General features: G+C 45.2%; 1 protein-coding gene across 1 annotated transcript in view; it reads left to right on the top strand.

Annotated features, from left to right (window-relative positions):
* Positions 1-16,215: 16,215 nt before the first annotated feature.
* The window catches only part of AK5 (adenylate kinase 5), a 194,635-nt gene continuing 192,386 nt past the window's right edge, over positions 16,216-18,464 (top strand). Inside the window, exon 1 of the mRNA XM_044300470.1 lies at positions 16,216-16,325. Within this exon, the coding sequence (XP_044156405.1) occupies positions 16,266-16,325 (60 nt within the window). The 5' untranslated portion in view covers positions 16,216-16,265. The remainder of the gene's footprint in view (positions 16,326-18,464) is intronic.

Raw genomic sequence — 18,464 nt, 5'->3', positions numbered from 1 at the left:
TGGACTTCTATTACGGGCACTATCACTTCCATAGACAGGCCGTGGTACATTATGGAATCAGACGGTTACACGGTTACACCGCCTCTGTGACCTCATGTATGCCGTATCCGTAACCGTATTACATTGTTGGAGGATATGTATGTGCCTGCTCTGTATACTTACCTGTTCCCATTTTGTCTAATTCCAGGGTAAATCCCCAGACGGTGCAACCAATGTCAACCTTCACTACTGGCGGAATTTCAATAAAAACTTCCATCATTTGCAGTGACGAGTGCCGTCCTAGCTTCTGCAACGCTTGCTGTAATGGGACATCCACTAACTACCGGTATATTACAGATAAAGCCTCTCCCCAGTACAGTGACAGGTTCCCTTTAATACCAATATGTCAGGTGCAATGTATCTGCAAATTGTCAAAGGGATTATCCGGGATTTTAATATTGATGGCCTGTCCTCAGCTTAGCCCATCAATATCTGAACAGCGGTAGTCAGACAACACTCACCCCCGCTGATCAGCCGTTCCCAAGTAGCTCTGGTGCCGGAGTCCACATCTGAACTACACAGCGCCATCATTGTGTAGTGGACAGAGCTGGTTACTGCAGCAAAGCTCCCACTGAAGTCAATGAGAACAGCGCTCCAGTGACCAGCTCCATCCACTACACGCTGGACCTACTGAGGAATGGCTGATCAGCAGGGGTGTGGGCTATAGGACCCCCCACCGATCTGTCAGTGATGGCCTAACTTGAGAATAGGACATCAAAATTGAAATCCTATAATTGGACTTTAATGTGGCTCCCAACCATCAGTCAACAATAAATCAGACTCTCAGGGTATAAAAGGCTGGAGACCTCCGGTCTATACTTTACCTATAGACTATAATAGACCAGGCTGCAGGGGAGCCATGCGGGGTCTGAATGCATACACCAGGGTCCCCCAGCTCCAGTCTTCGAGGCCCACCTGTCGGTCATGTATTCAGGGCTTCCTTAGTATTGAGCAGGTGATCTAAGTGTGTATTAAGCCTCATTCACACGTCCGTGCTCAAATCCATGAAAAGGTGGTGAGTGATGCCTCTGTGAAGATGTCTGTGTTGGGTCCGTGTATCTGTTTTTTGCTGTCTGTGTGTCATCCGTGTTTCACTGACACTGCACAGTTGAAAAATAATTTTCGAAGCATCTCTTCCTAATGATCTGTGAAACACGGATGGCATCAGTGTTTCATCCGTGGCTTTCACGGTTCCATAGACTATAATGTGCGTGATGGATCCGTGAATACGGACAAAATAGAGCATGCATCCGTGCTAAAAACACGGGCCCATGGACAGTGGTAAAAAAACTGATGTGTGAATACATACATTAAGAGTACTTTCACACTTGCGTCAAAGTTTTCCCGTATTGAGTTCCGTATGTATCAGTTTTATCCTAATGCATTCTGAATGGAGAGCAATCCGTTTAGGATGCATCAGTTCAGTCCTTTTACGGTATTTGGACGGAGAAAAAACCGCAGCATGCTGCATTTTTCTCTTCAGCCAAAAATCCTGAAGACTTGCCGCCGGCATTTTTTTCCATTGTAATGTATTAGTGCCGCATTGACGGATCCGGTCTTCCAGACTGCGCATGCGCACACCTTTAAAAATGTAAGAAAAATAAAATACTGGATCAGTTTTTCTGGATGACACCGGAGAGACGGATCCGGTATTGCATTGCATTTGTGAGACAGATCCGCATCCGGATCCGTCTACAATTGGTTTACATTTGCATACAGCTTGCCGGATCCAGCAACGCAAGTGTGAAAGTACCCTACAATGAATGGGGACGTGTGCTGTCCGTGGCGAACACATACAACACACGGACGTGTGAATGAGGCTTTAGACAGCCCGATTTAACATGCGCAGAGGGAAGCGCTTTTCCCATCAATCATCTGCTCGCTAGCGGAAGGAACCGCTGCTATTACTATCAGTATAGGGAGGGGTGATTGTTATGCCATCGCTCATCCCCATGCTGTGAGTTTTAGACACCACGAACTATCGCCCGCCAATTATATATATATTTTTTTAAGGCTACTTTCACACTAGCATTTTTTGCGGATCTGTCATGGATCTGCAAAAACCATTCCGTTAAAATAATACCACCGCATGCATCCGTCATGAACAGATCCAGTTGCATTATGTTTTCTACAACCATGATGGATCCGTTTTTAACACAATTGAAAGTCAATGGGGGACGGATCCTTTTTCTATTGTGCCAGATTGTGTCAGAGAAAACGCATCCGTCCCCATTGACTTACATTGTGTGCTGTTTGGCTCTGCTTCGTCAGACGGACAGCAAAACGCTGCAGGCAGCCCCCAGAGCGGAATGGAGACTGAACGGAGGCAAACTGATGCATTCTGAGCGGATCCTTTTCCATTCAGAATGCATTAGGGCAAAACTGATCCGTTTTGGACCGCGTGTGAGAGCCCTGAACGGATCTCACAAATGGAAAGCCAAAACTCCAGTGTGAAAGTAGCCTTACCTGTCAAAAAATTTGGATTGCCCAGTGATCCTATGTTCGTTCATCAGGCAATCAGCGGCAGTATTAGGCCTCATGCACACGACCGTTCCTTTTTTGCGGTCCGCGGATCCGCAAAAAACGAAATCCGCCCGTGTGCCTTCCGCAATTTACGGAACGGACGGCCCATTGTAGAAATGCCTATTCTTGTCTGCACAAACGGACAAGAAAAGGACATGTTCTATATTTATTTTTTTTGTGGGGCCACGGAATGGAGAAACGAACGTGGACAGCACACGGAGTGCTGTCCGCGTCTTTTGCGGCCCCATTGAAGTGAATGGGTCCGCATACGAGCCGCAAAAACGGCGGCTCGGATGCGGACCAAAACAACGGCCGTGTGCATGAAGCCTTACACTGCTAGATCATCGCTAACAAGCATTACTACGAACACTTGCATCGCCAGGTGCAATACATTGTGGGAAATTCGCAAATCCTGACCTGCAGGTGATCCTCGCCATACACGACTGGACTCCGATCATTTCTACTTGCAACTTGCAAATTGGGGGATTGCTTATAATGCAGTTCCTTTCTATTTTAGCCGAGATACCTTCATATCAGATAAGATAAGGTTCTGCGGATCCAGACGTTTCCCTGTGTGTACATCATGTGCTCATCTCCCACTAAACCAGGCAGTTGCCTTGGAAGTGTCAGCAGCTTTTTACATATCACAGCTTGGCTGCAGACAAAGCCTCCTCCATTCTATTCTCGTCACTGCCAGCGATGAATCAAAGCACAGAACGGGATCATCTTGTGGCTCCCTCATAGAAACACAACAGCTTCCATATCTGCTTGTTAATTGGAGCAGACCAACTCCCATGCAAGTTTTTGCTTTGCCCCCCCCATAGTGAAAGCTTATTTTCCAGTTCATACATCGTGTATATTCCATGCATTTTTTTTTTAAATCCAGTGACTTTGGAAAGTTACAGGATGTCCAGCTGAGATTGCATGTCTAGGGGCACATCTTAGATCCATTTCTGGAGCCCTGCAAGACCCTCTTGCACATAGGAAAAACATCAGCACAGCCTTTTATAAAGAGTCATAATTGAGGACGCACAGGTTCACCTTTCAGCTCATTTTTACAGTTGTTTCCAAGCAGAAACCACTTTAAGGTTCCATTCACACGTCCATATGTGTTTTGCGGATGCGGACCTATTTTACGGACGTGTGAATGGACCCTAAGGGTACGACCACGAGGCACAGCAATGTCGCAGCCGGTCTCGGCCATACGAGCTGCAGCAGGCTCTAATTAACTAATTAGGACTGCATCGTTTAGTCGGTCTTCATTGTTAATGGCCGCGCTGCACCAGCAAAGTTGCACGTCCATTCACAATGAAGACTGAGTAAACAATGCAGACCTAATTAGTTAATTGGAGCCCGCTGCAGCTCGTACAGCCTCATGGTACTCGACCGCATCCACAGCATCACTGCTCTATGTGGTCCTACCCTAAGAATTGTTGATCCCCTCCCCAGGACGCTGCCAATTCCGAGCACGAAAAATAAATATTCAGCATTGTTTTTTTCCTGTTTACTATTTTGTAGCCGAGCTCCTAGGACAGGGATCAGCAACCTGCTGCCCTCCAGCTGTTCTGAAACTACAACTCCCAGTATCCTCCTTTCACTTCGATAAGGGTTACAAGAACGGCCAAGAAAGTGTGCATGCTGGGAGTTGTAGTTTCACAGCAGCTGCAGTGCCGAAGGCTGCCGATCCCTGTAGGATAAAGTGCGGCCAGCTCAGTTTTACATCACAGTGCAGACCCTGCAAAGTTTTCACATCCCAGAGTCCCCAGACATGGAGCCAGTAGGGGATGCCGAGGTGGGTAAACGCCGCAGAACTGTAAGGCTGGAATCATATATGAGGTTTCTGTGTCTGCTCTTTATCCAATCTCTACAGTGAATACAGAAGAGAGGACAAGTGTCCGGCTTTCTTTATACTTTTCCTTCCTTTTTGCATCCACTACAAGAAAATACCATAAAAACAATTCAGCGATTCCGGCTTAAAGTGTAACTGTCATTTACGTTTTTCTTTTGTAATCTGTAGGGAAGTGACAAGAAAAGCTTTTCTAATATATAAGAGACTAGCAGAAGAACGGGTATATTGTATCTATTTCATTTAATGTTTGTGTGTGCTGTTAACACCCCCCCCTTAACAGTGAACTCCACAGTCCCCCACCCCTTAAAGGGAATCTGTCACTAGCAATTTACCCAATTTTTTTTTCATGAATCCATGTTTAATAAAGTACCTTTTTTCCATCTGTCTTGTTCTTTTTATTGTGAGTCTTGTCATTTCTTCAAAAAATCGATTCTTATGATATGCAAATGATGCGTTATTCTTTCTCCACGGTGCCCAGGAACGCCCCTCTGAAGTGCCGTGCCCGGCTAAATTTGAAAACTAATAACGCCTCCAAGTTCATCTAAATCACCTCCCAGAGGCGCGGCTAAGTGCTCAACCCCCCCCCCCCCCCCCCAGTGCCGCGCTCTACGGTAAACACCCCGATCGTCCTCTCGCCGGCATCCAAAATGCCGCGCAGGCGCAGTGCCGTCAGTCGTCTTATCATAGCGAAGGCAATCGCCGGCACTGCGCCTGCGCGGGATTTGGGATGCACGGTGCTTGGGGGGGGGGGGGTGTTGAGCACTTAGCCGCGCCTCTGGGAGGCGATTTAGATGAACTTGGAGGCGTTATTAGTTTTCAAATTTAGCCGGGTACGGCACTTCAGAGGGGCGTTTCTGGGCACCGTGGAGAAAGAATAACGCCCCTCTGGGCTCCTTACAGCGTCATTTGCATATCATAAGAATCTATTTTTTGAAGAAATGACAAGACTCACAATAAAAAGAACAAGACAGATGGAAAAAAGGTACTTTATTAAACATGGATTCATGAAAAAAAAAATTGGGTAAATTGCTAGTGACAGATTCCCTTTAACACTGACCCCCCCCCCCACAGTGCCCCGCCCCATAAGACTGACCCCCCCCACAGTCCCCCACCCCAACAGACTGACCCCCCCCCCCCCCCCCAGTGCCCCACCACTTTACCTTCACAGCAGCCCTTCCCCTTAACTTAGACCTTCACAGCAGCAGTGTAGTTGTGCCCTATGTGTCGTGCGACTTATTGTCGTCGTGTAGCCTAAAGCTGACCTTCAGCAGTGAAGAAAAATGGCTGGGTTGTTATGGAAACCTAGAGTAAAACTGTGTGTATGCGGAGACTAAGGGCCTGCACGCTTCTATTGGCTGATAAGGGACGTGTGTATGGCAGTTGGGATATGAGGGAAATACTTGCAGGCTTGTATTGGCTAATGCAGGTCAATTTTTGGGAATATCTCAGGAACGGTAGGTCCTAGAGAGCTGAGACCCCCGCAAAATGTATTTCCGGGTAGCAAGGGATGTGTATACCAAGTTTAGTTGAAATCGATGGTTGCGTTTTTGAGTGATCGTTGAACAGACTTACATATATATACGTCCTTTATATTGTGGTAATGTGAACAGGGCTGGAGGGTGTGTTGTCCCACTTCAGGTACCTCAGATGGGGGAGACAGATAAAATCCAGAGAGTGGCAGTAGTCTCAGCCAAGCATAGTTTGCTGAGACATTTCTGTATACATTTTCTGGGCAGGATTTTACTTGGACTGGTGGCTAGGCTTGGAGGAGGGAGTTCCCAGTCCACACCCTTCCCGTACGGGTTTTCCTTTCTACCTGAGGTGATCGCAGGTGAGGCCTGCTGTAATCAGGCTGGCATAAAGCGCCTCAGAGGAGGTCAGTCTGAGGAGGGAGAGCGAGACTGTTGTGAAGCAGAGGCTCTGTGTGTGGTCTCAGTCAGGAGGGCTGAGGGGCCACAAGGCTTCGAATAGCGGAACCTCACCCCACCCAGTGATGTATAACTGGACTATCCTTTATATGAAGACTGTCAAAATAAATGCACAGTTTGGACATGAAAATCCGTTGTCTGGTGAGATATCTGTGAGTGTGACCCCCTGAAAAGAGACGATCCCTTACAATATACAGGTCCTTCTCAAAAAATTAGCATATTGTGATAAAGTTCATTATTTTCTGTAATGTACTGATAAACATTAGACTTTCATAAATTTTAGATTCATTACAAACCAACTGAAGTAGATCAAGCCTTTTATTGTTTTAATATTGATGATTTTGGCATACAGCTCATGAAAACCCCAAATTCCTATCTAAAAAAATTAGCATATCATGAAAAGGTTCTCTAAACGAGCTATTAACCTAATCATCTGAATCAACTAATTTACTCTAAACACCTGCAAAAGATTCCTGAGGCTTTTAAAAACTCCCAGCCTGGTTCATTACTCAAAACCGCAATCATGGGTAAGACTGCCGACCTGACTGCTGTCCAGAAGGCCATCATTGACGCCCTCAAGCAAGAGGGTAAGACACAGAAAGAAATTTCTGAACGAATAGGCTGTTCCCAGAGCGCTGTATCAAGGCACCTCAGTGGGAAGTCTGTGGGAAGGAAAAAGTGTGGCAGAAAACGCTGCACAACGAGAAGAGGTGACCGGACCCTGAGGAAGATTGTGGAGAAGGGCCGATTCCAGACCTTGGGGGACCTGCGGAAGCAGTGGACTGAGTCTGGAGTAGAAACATCCAGAGCCACCGTGTACAGGCGTGTGCAGGAAATGGGCTACCGGTGCCGCATTCCCCAGGTCAAGCCACTTTTGAACCAGAAACAGCGGCAGAAGCGCCTGATCTGGGCTACAGAGAAGCAGCACTGGACTGCTGCATGTCATTCGGAAATCAAGGTGCCAGAGTCTGGAGGAAGACTGGGGAGAGGGAAATGCCAAAATGCCTGAAGTCCAGTGTCAAGTACCCACAGTCAGTGATGGTCTGGGGTGCCATGTCAGCTGCTGGTGTTGGTCCACTGTGTTTTATCAAGGGTAGGGTCAATGCAGCTAGCTATCAGGAGATTTTGGAGCACTTCATGCTTCCATCTGCTGAAAAGCTTTATGGAGATGAAGATGTCATTTTTCAGCACGACCTGGCACCTGCTCACAGTGCCAAAACCACTGGTAAATGGTTTACTGACCATGGTATTACTGTGCTCAATTGGCCTGCCAACTCTCCTGACATGAGCCCCATAGAGAATCTGTGGGATATGGGGAAGAGAAAGTTGAGAGACGCAAGACCCAACACTCTGGATGAGCTTAAGGCCGCTATCGAAGCATCCTGGGCCTCCATAACACCTCAGCAGTGCCACAGGCTGATTGCCTCCATGCCACGCCGCATTGAAGCCTCCTGGGCCTCCATAACACCTCAGCAGTGCCACAGGCTGATTGCCTCCATGCCACGCCGCATTGAAGCAGTCATTTCTGCAAAAGGATTCCCGACCAAGTATTGAGTGCAGAACTGAACATCATTATTTGAAGGTTGACTTTTTTTGTATTAAAAACACTTTTCTTTTATTGGTCGGATGAAATATGCTAATTTTTTGAGATGGGAATTTTGGGTTTTCATGAGCTGTATGCCAAAATCATCAATATTAAAACAATAAAAAGCTTGAACTACTTCAGTTGGTGTGTAATGAATCTAAAATATATGAAAGTCTAATGTTTATCAGTACATTACAGAAAATAATGAACTTTATCACAATATACAAATTTTTTGAGAAGGACCTGTATATAGATGTGTACATTTGTATGAAAAAAGCTGCCTCTGATGTGTCCCTTAGCAGCGCTTTCTGAATGAGCGTTGCTAAGGAGTATCCATCAGCGCAGCGCTGAACTGTGATGACACTGGGCTCTGAAGCCACTGCTTCCTCATATATATCGGCAGAACTGACAATATACTGTAATATATATGTTCTGCCCTGTCTCTCTGCTGTTTTTACACTGTCAGTATGGTGAGCACTGAGTGTATGATTCTTTTGCATCCCCTGCGCGGTGAATAACTAACCAGCTGCTGGCAGATACAGGAGTGCGGACAGTCAGCGCTCGCTATTGTCAGTAAGTATAGAGGCGGGGAGAAGCTGTTCTACTGTGTGTGTGTGTGTATATATATATATATATATATATACAGACGTGGACAAAATTGTTGGTACCCTTTGGTCAATGAAAGAAAAAGTCACAATGGTCACAGAAATAACTTTAATCTGACAAAAGTAATAATAAATTAAAATTCTATAAATGTTAACCAATGAAAGTCAGACATTGTTTTTCAACCATGCTTCAACAGAATTATGTAAAAAAATAAACTCATGAAACAGGCATGGACAAAAATGATGGTACCCCTAACTTAATATTTTGTTGCGCAACCTTTTGAGGCAATCACTGCAATCAAACGCTTCCTGTAACTGTCAATGAGACATCTGCACCTCTCAGCAGGTATTTTGGCCCACTCCTCATGAGCAAACTGCTCCAGTTGTGTCCGGTTTGAAGGGTGCCTTTTCCAGACTGCATGTTTCAGCTCCTTCCAAAGATGCTCAATAGGATTGAGGTCAGGGCTCATAGAAGGCCACTTTAGAATAGTCCAATTTTTTCCTCTTAGCCATTCTTGGGTGTTTTTAGCGGTGTGTTTTGGGTCATTGTCCTGTTGCAAGACCCATGACCTGCGACTGAGACCAAGCTTTCTGACACTGGCTAGTACATTTCTCTCTAGAATTCCTTGATAGTCTTGAGATTTCATTGTACCCTGCACAGATTCAAGACACCCTGTGCCAGACGCAGCAAAGCAGCCCCAGAACATAACAGAGCCTCCTCCATGTTTCACAGTAGGGACAGTGTTCTTTTCTTGATATGCTTCATTTTTTCGTCTGTGAACATACAGCTGATGTGCCTTGGCAAAAACTTCGATTTTTGTCTCATCTGTCCACAGGACATTCTCCCAGAAGCTTTGTGGCTTGTCAACATGTAGTTTGGCATATTCCAGTCTTGCTTTTTTATGATTCGTTTTCAACAATGGTGTCCTCCTTGGTCGTCTCCCATGTAGTCCACTTTGGCTCAAACAACGACGGATGGTGCGATCTGACACTGATGTTCCTTGAGCATGAAGTTCACCTTGAATCTCTTTAGAAGTCTTTCTAGGCTCTTTTGTTACCATTCGGATTATCCGTCTCTTAGATTTGTCATCAATTTTCCTCCTGCGGCCACGTCCAGGGAGGTTGGCTACAGTCCCATGGATCTTAAACTTATGAATAATATGTGCAACTGTACTCACAGGAACATCTAGTTGCTTGGAGATGGTCTTATAGCCTTTACCTTTAACATGCTTGTCTATAATTTTCTTTCTGATCTCTTGAGACAGCTCTTTCCTTTGCTTCCTCTGGTCCATGTCGAGTGTGGTACACACCATATCACCAAACAACACAGTGATTACCTGGAGCCATATATATAGGCCCAATGGCTGATTACAAGGTTGTAGACACCTGTGATGCTAATTAGTGGACACACCTTGAATTAACATGTCCCTTTGGTCACATTATGTTCTGTGTTTTCTAGGGGTACCATCATTTTTGTCCATGCCTGTTTCATGAGTTTATTTTTTTACATAATTCTGTTGAAGCATGGTTGAAAAACAATGTCTGACTTTCATTGGTTAACATTTATAGAATTTTAATTTATTATTACTTTTGTCAGATTAAAGTTATTTCTGTGACCATTGTGACTTTTTCTTTCATTGACCAAAGGGTACCAACAATTTTGTCCACGTCTGTATATTAGAACAGCTTCTCCCCGGATTGTGTACTTACTGACAATAGCGATCGCTGACTGTCCGCACTCCTGTATCTGCCAGCAGCTGGTTAGTTATTCACCGCACGGGGGATACAGAAGGATCATACACTGTAAGAATAGCAGAGACACAGAGCAGAATATATACTGTATATATATTTTTTTTCTATGGGATCGTCTCTTTTCAGGGGGTCACACTCAGATATCTCGCCAGACAACGGATTTTCATGTCCAAGCTGTGCATTTATTTTGGCACTCTTTTCATACAGGATAGTCCAGTTATAAATCAATGGGTGGGGTGAGGTTCCCGCACCGCCAATACTTAGAATACAAAAAAAAAACTCCTGCCCGTCTAGGCACTACCTAAACAAAATACGTCCCTACCTCACTAGTAGAGCACAGTTCACACATGGACATCGCATGTGGCTTTCCTCAACATTAATCCAGCAGCTTCCAGGCTGTAACTATACGAGTACCTTTTGGGGGAGTGTGGCCCAGTAGTCCTCGTGACTGTGGCCGTGCAACCCTCGTTCTCTAGGTCCCCCAAACTTCAGGCTATTCAAAGCCTTGTGGCCCCTCAGTCCTCCTGACGGAGACCACGCATAGAGTCTCTGCTTCACAGAACAGTCTCGCTCTCCCTCCTCAGACTGACACACTGGGAGGTGCTTTATGTCCGCCTGATTACAGCAGGCCTCACCTGCCATCACCTAAGGTGAAAGGAAAACATGCCCTGGAATGAGGGGCTGCATTGGGAGGTCCCACTATCCCAATCCAATAAAATCCAACCCTGAATAAATAAAGAGAATAGCTTCAGCAACTAGGTTTGCTGAAGGAAGTGCCATCTTCCTGGACTTTACTTATCTTACCTAGGTGAGATATACACCCCTTCCAGGGTTTCACTGTACACATCACTATTCACATTACCACTATATATATATATATATAATTATATAATGTCAGGTCCATAAATATTCGGACATCGACACAATTCTAACATTTTTGGCTCTATACACCACCACAATGGATTTGAAATGAAACAAACAAGATGTCCTTTACCTGCAGACTGTCAGCTGTAATCTGAGGGTATTTACATCCAAATCAGGAGAACGGTGCAGGAATTACAGCCGTTTGCATCTGTGCCTCCCACTTGTTAAGGGACCAAAAGTGATGGGACAGAATAATAATCATAAATCAAACTTTCACTTTTTAATACTTGGTTGCAAATCCTTTGCAGTCAATTACAGCCTGAAGTCTGGAACGCATAGACATCACCAGACGCTGGGTTTTATCCCTGGTGATGCTCTGCCAGGCCTCTACTGCAACTGTCTTCAGTTCCTGCTTGTTTTTGGGGCATTTTCCCATCAGTTTTGTCTTTGAGCGTGCATTTCACTTGCTAATCGGATTCAGGTCCGGCAATTGACTTGGCCATTGCAGAACATTTCACTTCTTTCCCTTAAAAATCTCTTTGGATGCTTTTGCAGTATGCTTTGGGTCATTGTCCATCTGCACTGTGAGGCGCCGTCCAGTGAGTTCTGAAGCATTTGGCTGAATATGAGCAGATAATATTCCCCGAAACACTTCAGAATTCATCCTGCTGCTTTTGTCAGCAGTCACATCATCAATAAATACAAGAGAAGCAGTTCCATTGGCAGCCATACATGCCCACGCCATGACACTACCACCACCATGCTTCACTGATGAGGTGGTATGCTTAGGATCATGAGCAGCTCCTTTCCTCTCCATACTCTTCTCTTCCCATCACTCTGGTACAAGTTGATCTTGGTCTCATCTGTCCATAGGATGTTGTTCCAGAACTGTGAAGGCTTTTTTAGATGTCGTTTGGCAAACTCTAATCTGGCCTTCCTGTTTTTGAGGCTCACCAATGGTTTACATCTTGTGGTGAACCCTCTGTATTCTCTCTGGTGAAGTCTTCTCTTGATTGTTGACTATGACACACATACACCTACCTCCTGGAGAGTGCTCTTGATCTGGCCAACTGTTGTGAAGGGCGTTTTCTTCACCAGGGAAAGAATTCTTCAGTCATCCACCACAGTTGTTTTCCGTGGTCTTCTGGGTCTTTTGGTGTTGCTGAGCTCACCGGTGCGTTCCTTCTTTTTAAGAATGTTCCAAACAGTTGTTTTGGCCAGGCCTAATGTTTTTGCTATCTCTCTGATGGGTTTGTTGTGTTTTTCAGCCTGATGATGGCTTCACTGATAGTGACAGCTCTTTGGATCTCATCTTGAGAGTTGACAGCAACAGATTCCAAATGCAAATAGCAGACTGGAAATGACCTCTGGACCTTTTATCTGCTCATTGTAATTGGGATAATGAGGGGATAACACACACCTGGCCATGGAACAGCCGAGAAGACAATTGTCCCATTACTTTTGGTCCCTTAACAAGTGGAAGGCACATATGCAAACTGCTGTAATTCCTGCACCGTTCACCTGATTTAGATGTAAATACCTCAAATTAAAGCTGACAGTCTGCAGGTAAAGCACATCTTGTTTGTTTCATTTTAAATCCATTGTGGTGGTGAATACAGCCAGAAATGTTAGAATTGTGTCGCTTTCCCAATATTTATGGACCTGACTGTATCCATCTCTCCTGGTTCAAGCAGGAGAAAGAGGGACTTGCAGAGATAGCAGCAAGGGTGCACAGAGTTTATGCTGTGTATTCATATATTAAGAGAAGAAACTTAGAGTTGGGAAATTTGTGGTAATTTTTGATTTTTCAGCTGGCACCAGATGGCGGTATAGCATCTCTTGATGGAGACACTTCTTCTTTCTTATCTTTCTAGAAGTACTGATCTTGCACCGCTCTCATCTCTCAGGAAAGTGGATGAAGACTCTTCGATGGCCATCTTCTCCAGTGGTTGATGTAACCTTAGCAGGTACAGACAATGAGGAGGAGAAATGCCAGCATGCTATAGGCTGTCCGTGCATGATGGGAGTCACAGTTTGCAGAATATTGCCCTAGACAGTTGCTGCTAAATGTTCAGTCCCAATCTGCCCCTGTGCCCTTCTATCCAAAGGCTAGCCATAGACCTATGTCTGCAGATCCCATTGTTTTCAACAGGATCCTCTGACATACGCCCTCCATCTTCATGGTAAACGAGGATCGGGTTGAGTTTTTACTAGTGATATGATTTGCTTCGCCAAGAGATAAGCAAAACAAGTGGGCAGCCACTTATCTCTACCCCCTCTATTGAAGTATGGTTCAGATCTTGTCTTGCTCTGGAGGAGTCTGCATGACCAAATATTACACGGTCAGCCATTAATTTGAAGGAGAACTGTGTGGTTGCCCCCAGCTTCCATAACTGCAGAAATTGGCTGATCACCAGCAATAGCAATCCCTCGTCCTCACACTGTGGAGGTGAACGCTTCGCCTCCACTGCCCAAGCACCCGCCTGTCGGGAAGGAAAGCGTCACATAACCCCTTCTACATGCACCTTTAGCTCACTAGAATGGCATTGGAGCTGCAGTACCCCAGCGCGGCCACTATGCTCTGTGCACAGAGCTGCCTGCGTCCTGCTCCATATACCGTGTAGGATTTGGTGGTCGCTGCTCCTGCTAGCAGCTGATTGGCCCGGCTGCTAGGTGTCCGACCACCAAATATCTGAGGAAAGGTCATCAATACTGAAGTCCTGGAAAACCACTTCAACAATCAAACCGCGCTTTATTGGAAATCGTTGTCGAAATCCAGCTAATTCCACTGGGTTCACTTACTTTTTCTTGCAGGGATCCCTGTCTCTTGGCTGATGGGTGCCAAGCATGCATTGCTCTCTTTGTGTCACATGTATGATTTTTTCCATGTGTGAAGACACCCTAAGGCCTCATGCACACGACCGTATGTATTTTGCGGTCCGCAAAAAACGGATCTGCAAAAAATACGGATGACGTCCGTGTGCATTCAGTATTTTGCAGAGCGGAACAGCTGTCCCCTAATAGAACAGTCCTATCCTTGTCCGTAATGCGAACAATTATAGGACATGTTATATTTTTTTGCGGAACGGAAACGGAATGCACACGGAGTGCCCTAAGTTTTTTTTTTTTTAAATGAATGGTTTGCAAAAAAAAAAAACAGAACGAACACGGAAAGAAAATACGTTTGTGTGCATGAGCCCTACACCTCGGCTTTGTGACACTACCAAAAAAATAAAAATCGCTGCCCATAGGGAATGCATTGAGTAATGTGAAAGGACACACTCCCTGAGAAAGGACACACCCCCTGAGAAAAGACACACCCCCTCGGATGCCTGCTTGAAATAAATGTAGCAGAGCAAATAGAGCAATGATTGGGGAGATCTCTGGATCCATGTGAGGTACAGGGCTGGTTCTAGCTTTGTTAGAAAGAGATTGTCATGTACTATATGATGTCTGATTTTCATTTTTTATATTAAAGGGGTGCTCCACTACTAAACAAAGATGGCTTCCTTCTTCCAAAAACAGCACCACATGGTTTGTGCCTGGTATTGCAGCTCAGCTCCATTGATGTCAATGTGGCTGAGCAGTAATGCCATACACTACCTGTGGACGGGTGTGGTGCTGTTTTTGGAAATCTGTTTATAGTCTTGGGGAACCCCTTTAAGTGATTTTTTTTCATTTTTTTTTCTTTTGTAGTGTGACAGTAAAGTGTAGGCTAGTGATGTCTAACTTCCGAAACTACGACTCCCAGCATGCTCCATTCATTTCTATGGCGTTCTGAGAACAGCCAAGCAAGTGTACATCTTGGGATTCGTAGTTTTACCACAGCTGGAGTTCCGGAGGATAGCCATCACAGGTCTAGGCATAGCCTTGTGTAGACTATATTTCTACAAACAGATGCAACTAATGAACAGCTGAATGATCTGTATGTGTGTTCTACAGATATGGAGATTAGAGTGTGAGCTCAGGGACTAATGTGAATGGTGACAGTCCCTGTACAGTGCTACAGAATACGTCAGCGCCACGTAAGGCTACATGCACACGAACGTAAGGGGACCGTGCTGCGGACTGCAATTTGCACAGACCGTCGGGCAGCCGCATGCGGATCGCGGACCCATTCACTTGAATGGGGTCCGCGATCCACATCCGACAGTCCGCACCGCAGAAAAGTAGTGCACGCGCTACTTTTTAGCGGTGCGGAGGCACGGCCACAAACACAACGGAAGCACTTGGGGTTCTGATCCGTGACTCCGTTCCGCATCTCCGTGATTGCGGACCTATTCAGGTGAATGGGTCGGCAATCCGTGATGCGTAATGCACACGGCCGGTGCCCGTGTATTGCGGACCCGCTGTATGTGGGCCGCAATACGGCCACTGGGGGCACACGGTCGTGTGCATGTAGCCTAAGCAACAGGAATGAAGCACGTTAGAGCTCCTTCACGATGGGATAATTGCTCCTTGAGAAGCAGCGAAGGGACTCGATAGATTAATATCATCAAACCACATTCTAATCGGAAGCCCTAATTAAACCTAAAATTGCAGCGCTGACTCCAGCGCAGGTGACATTCCTGTGGCTGCAGCTCCTTCCAGGCTCAGCGGTGAACCCAGCTAAGGGCAGGCAAAAGGCACATTAGCCATCCTTAGTGAAATGGGGACATGTAGGAGGATTACTCCTGGCTGGCTTCTAATCGTCTTGACAAGCGAGGGTAGGAACTTGGAGGAGCTCGCAGGGACCTGGCGCATCCTGGTGTCTGGGGTGCATGTGTGATCATTCAGTTCAGCTGCTTGCATTGCAGCCTGAGCCTTTGTAGGCAGTCACATTGTTTGGATGAAGACAGCGCAGCCACCCTGGCAGCAGCAGCAGCAGCAGCAGGCGGCGTGTGGAGTTACTCAGCTGGTAGCGGAGCTGACACTGGGAGAGGATTGTGAGTCAGGGGAGGGCTGTGTCACCGGGACAAGGGGGGAGCCGCTCACTGACAAATGTCTTTACACTGATGCTTGGACACTGGTGTGAGTTTGTGGACCTTGATGATTGGACACTAGTCACACAGAGCTGAAGACTCGCACGGGGGACGGTAGAGGACTCATCATCATCACCACCACAGCCGCTGTCTGCAGACATGAACAGCGCTGACCCTAAGGAATACCTGACCAAGACCGAGATCCCCCAGCTTTTCGAGGTAAGGATCTTCTATTTCTGTGCCATGATGTCCTTTCTTATAGTATACCGTATGTGTTTCTTATAGTATACCGTGTGCGTTTCTTATAGTACACCGTGTGCGTTTCTTATAGTATACCGTGTGCGTTTCTTATAGTATACCGTGTGCGTTTCTTATAGTATACCGTGTGCGTTTCTTATTGTATACAGTATGCGTTTCTTCTAGTATACCGGATGCGTTTCTTATAGTATACCGTATGCATTTCTTCTAGTATACCGTATGCGTTTCTTCTAGTATACCGGATGCGTTTCTTATAGTATACCGTATGCATTTCTTATAGTATACCGGATGCGTTTCTTATAGTATACCGTATGCATTTCTTATAGTATACCGTATGCATTTCTTATAGTATACCGGATGCGTTTCTTATTGTATACCGTATGCGTTTTTTATAGTTTACCATATGTGTTTCTTATAGTTTACCGGATGCGTTTCTTATTGTATACCGTGTGCGTTTCTTATTGTATACCGGATGCGTTTCTTATTGTATACCGTGTGTGTTTCTTATAGTACACCGTGTGCGTTTCTTATAGTATACCGTGTGCGTTTCTTATAGTATACCGTGTGCGTTTCTCATAGTATACCGTGTGCGTTTCTCATAGTTTACCGTATGCGTTTCTCATAGTTTACCGTATGCGTTTCTTATAGTATACCGTATGCGTTTCTCATAGTTTACCGTATGCGTTTCTTATAGTATACCGTATGCGTTTCTTATAGTATACCGGATGCGTTTCTTATAGTATACCGGATGCGTTTCTTATAGTATACCGGATGCGTTTCTTATAGTATACCGTGTGCGTTTCTCATAGTATACCGTGTGCGTTTCTCATAGTTTACCGTATGCGTTTCTTATAGTATACCGTATGCGTTTCTCATAGTTTACCGTATGCGTTTCTTATAGTATACCGTATGCGTTTCTTATAGTATACCGTATGCGTTTCTTATAGTATACCGTATGCGTTTCTTATAGTATACCGTATGCGTTTCTTATAGTATACCGTATGCGTTTCCTATAGTATACCGTATGCGTTTCCTATAGTATACCGTATGCGTTTCCTATAGTATACCGTATGCGTTTCTTATAGTATACCGTATGCGTTTCTTATAGTATACCGTATGCGTTTCTTATAGTATACCGTATGGGTTTCTCATAGTATACCGTATGCGTTTCTCATAGTATACCGTATGCGTTTCTTATAGTATACCGTATGGGTTTCTCATAGTATACCGTATGGGTTTCTCATAGTATACCGTATGCGTTTCTCATAGTATGCCGTATGCGTTTCTCATAGTATACCGTATGCGCAGGGTAACACGCACCTTCAGCCCACCTTGGAGCATTACGGTGTGTTGTGTACTTCTGTAATGAGCCCATAGTGTGCCCCTGCGAGTGTATCCTGCAAATGTAAGCAGCCTTCTGCCAATCAAGCATATTACATCAGACTAGCATGATCTACATTGTCACACGGTGCCCTGTGTAGTAACTATGTCAAAGTATCTTACCTAGTACCACTATGATGGTGTAACCTACCTAGTACCACTATGTCAGTGGAGCCTACCTAGTACCACTATGATGGTGTAACCTACCTAGTACCACTATGATGGTGTAACCTACCTAGTACCACTATGATGGTGTAACCTACCTAGTACCACTATGATGGTGTAACCTACCTAGTACCACTATGATGGTGTAACCTACCTAGTACCACTATGATGGTGTAACCTACCTAGTACCACTATGATGGTGTAACCTACCTAGTTCCACTATGATGGTGTCACCTACCTAGTACTACAGATGTAGTAGAGTTAACACACATGCTTTATGAGACGTGTTATCTAAACTAAATGCGTTAAGCAAACACCTTCAATTGCTTTTCAATGGCTTTTGTTTCAAGATAACACAATGAGTTAATAAATTTGAGTTAAGAGTTTGTGTTAACCCTGCTCCATCTGTACTATGATGGTGTCACCTACCTAGTACCACTATGATAGTGTCACCTACCTAGTACCACTATGACGGTGTCACCTACCTAGTACCACTATGATAGTGTCACCTATCTAGTACCACTATGACGGTGTCACCTATCTAGTACCACTATG

The sequence above is a fragment of the Bufo gargarizans genome, chromosome 7 (genome assembly GCF_014858855.1).
Source record: "Bufo gargarizans isolate SCDJY-AF-19 chromosome 7, ASM1485885v1, whole genome shotgun sequence".
Lineage (NCBI taxonomy): Eukaryota > Metazoa > Chordata > Amphibia > Anura > Bufonidae > Bufo > Bufo gargarizans.
Note: the sequence above shows the minus strand (reverse complement) of the source record. Positions and strands in the feature narration are given on the sequence as shown.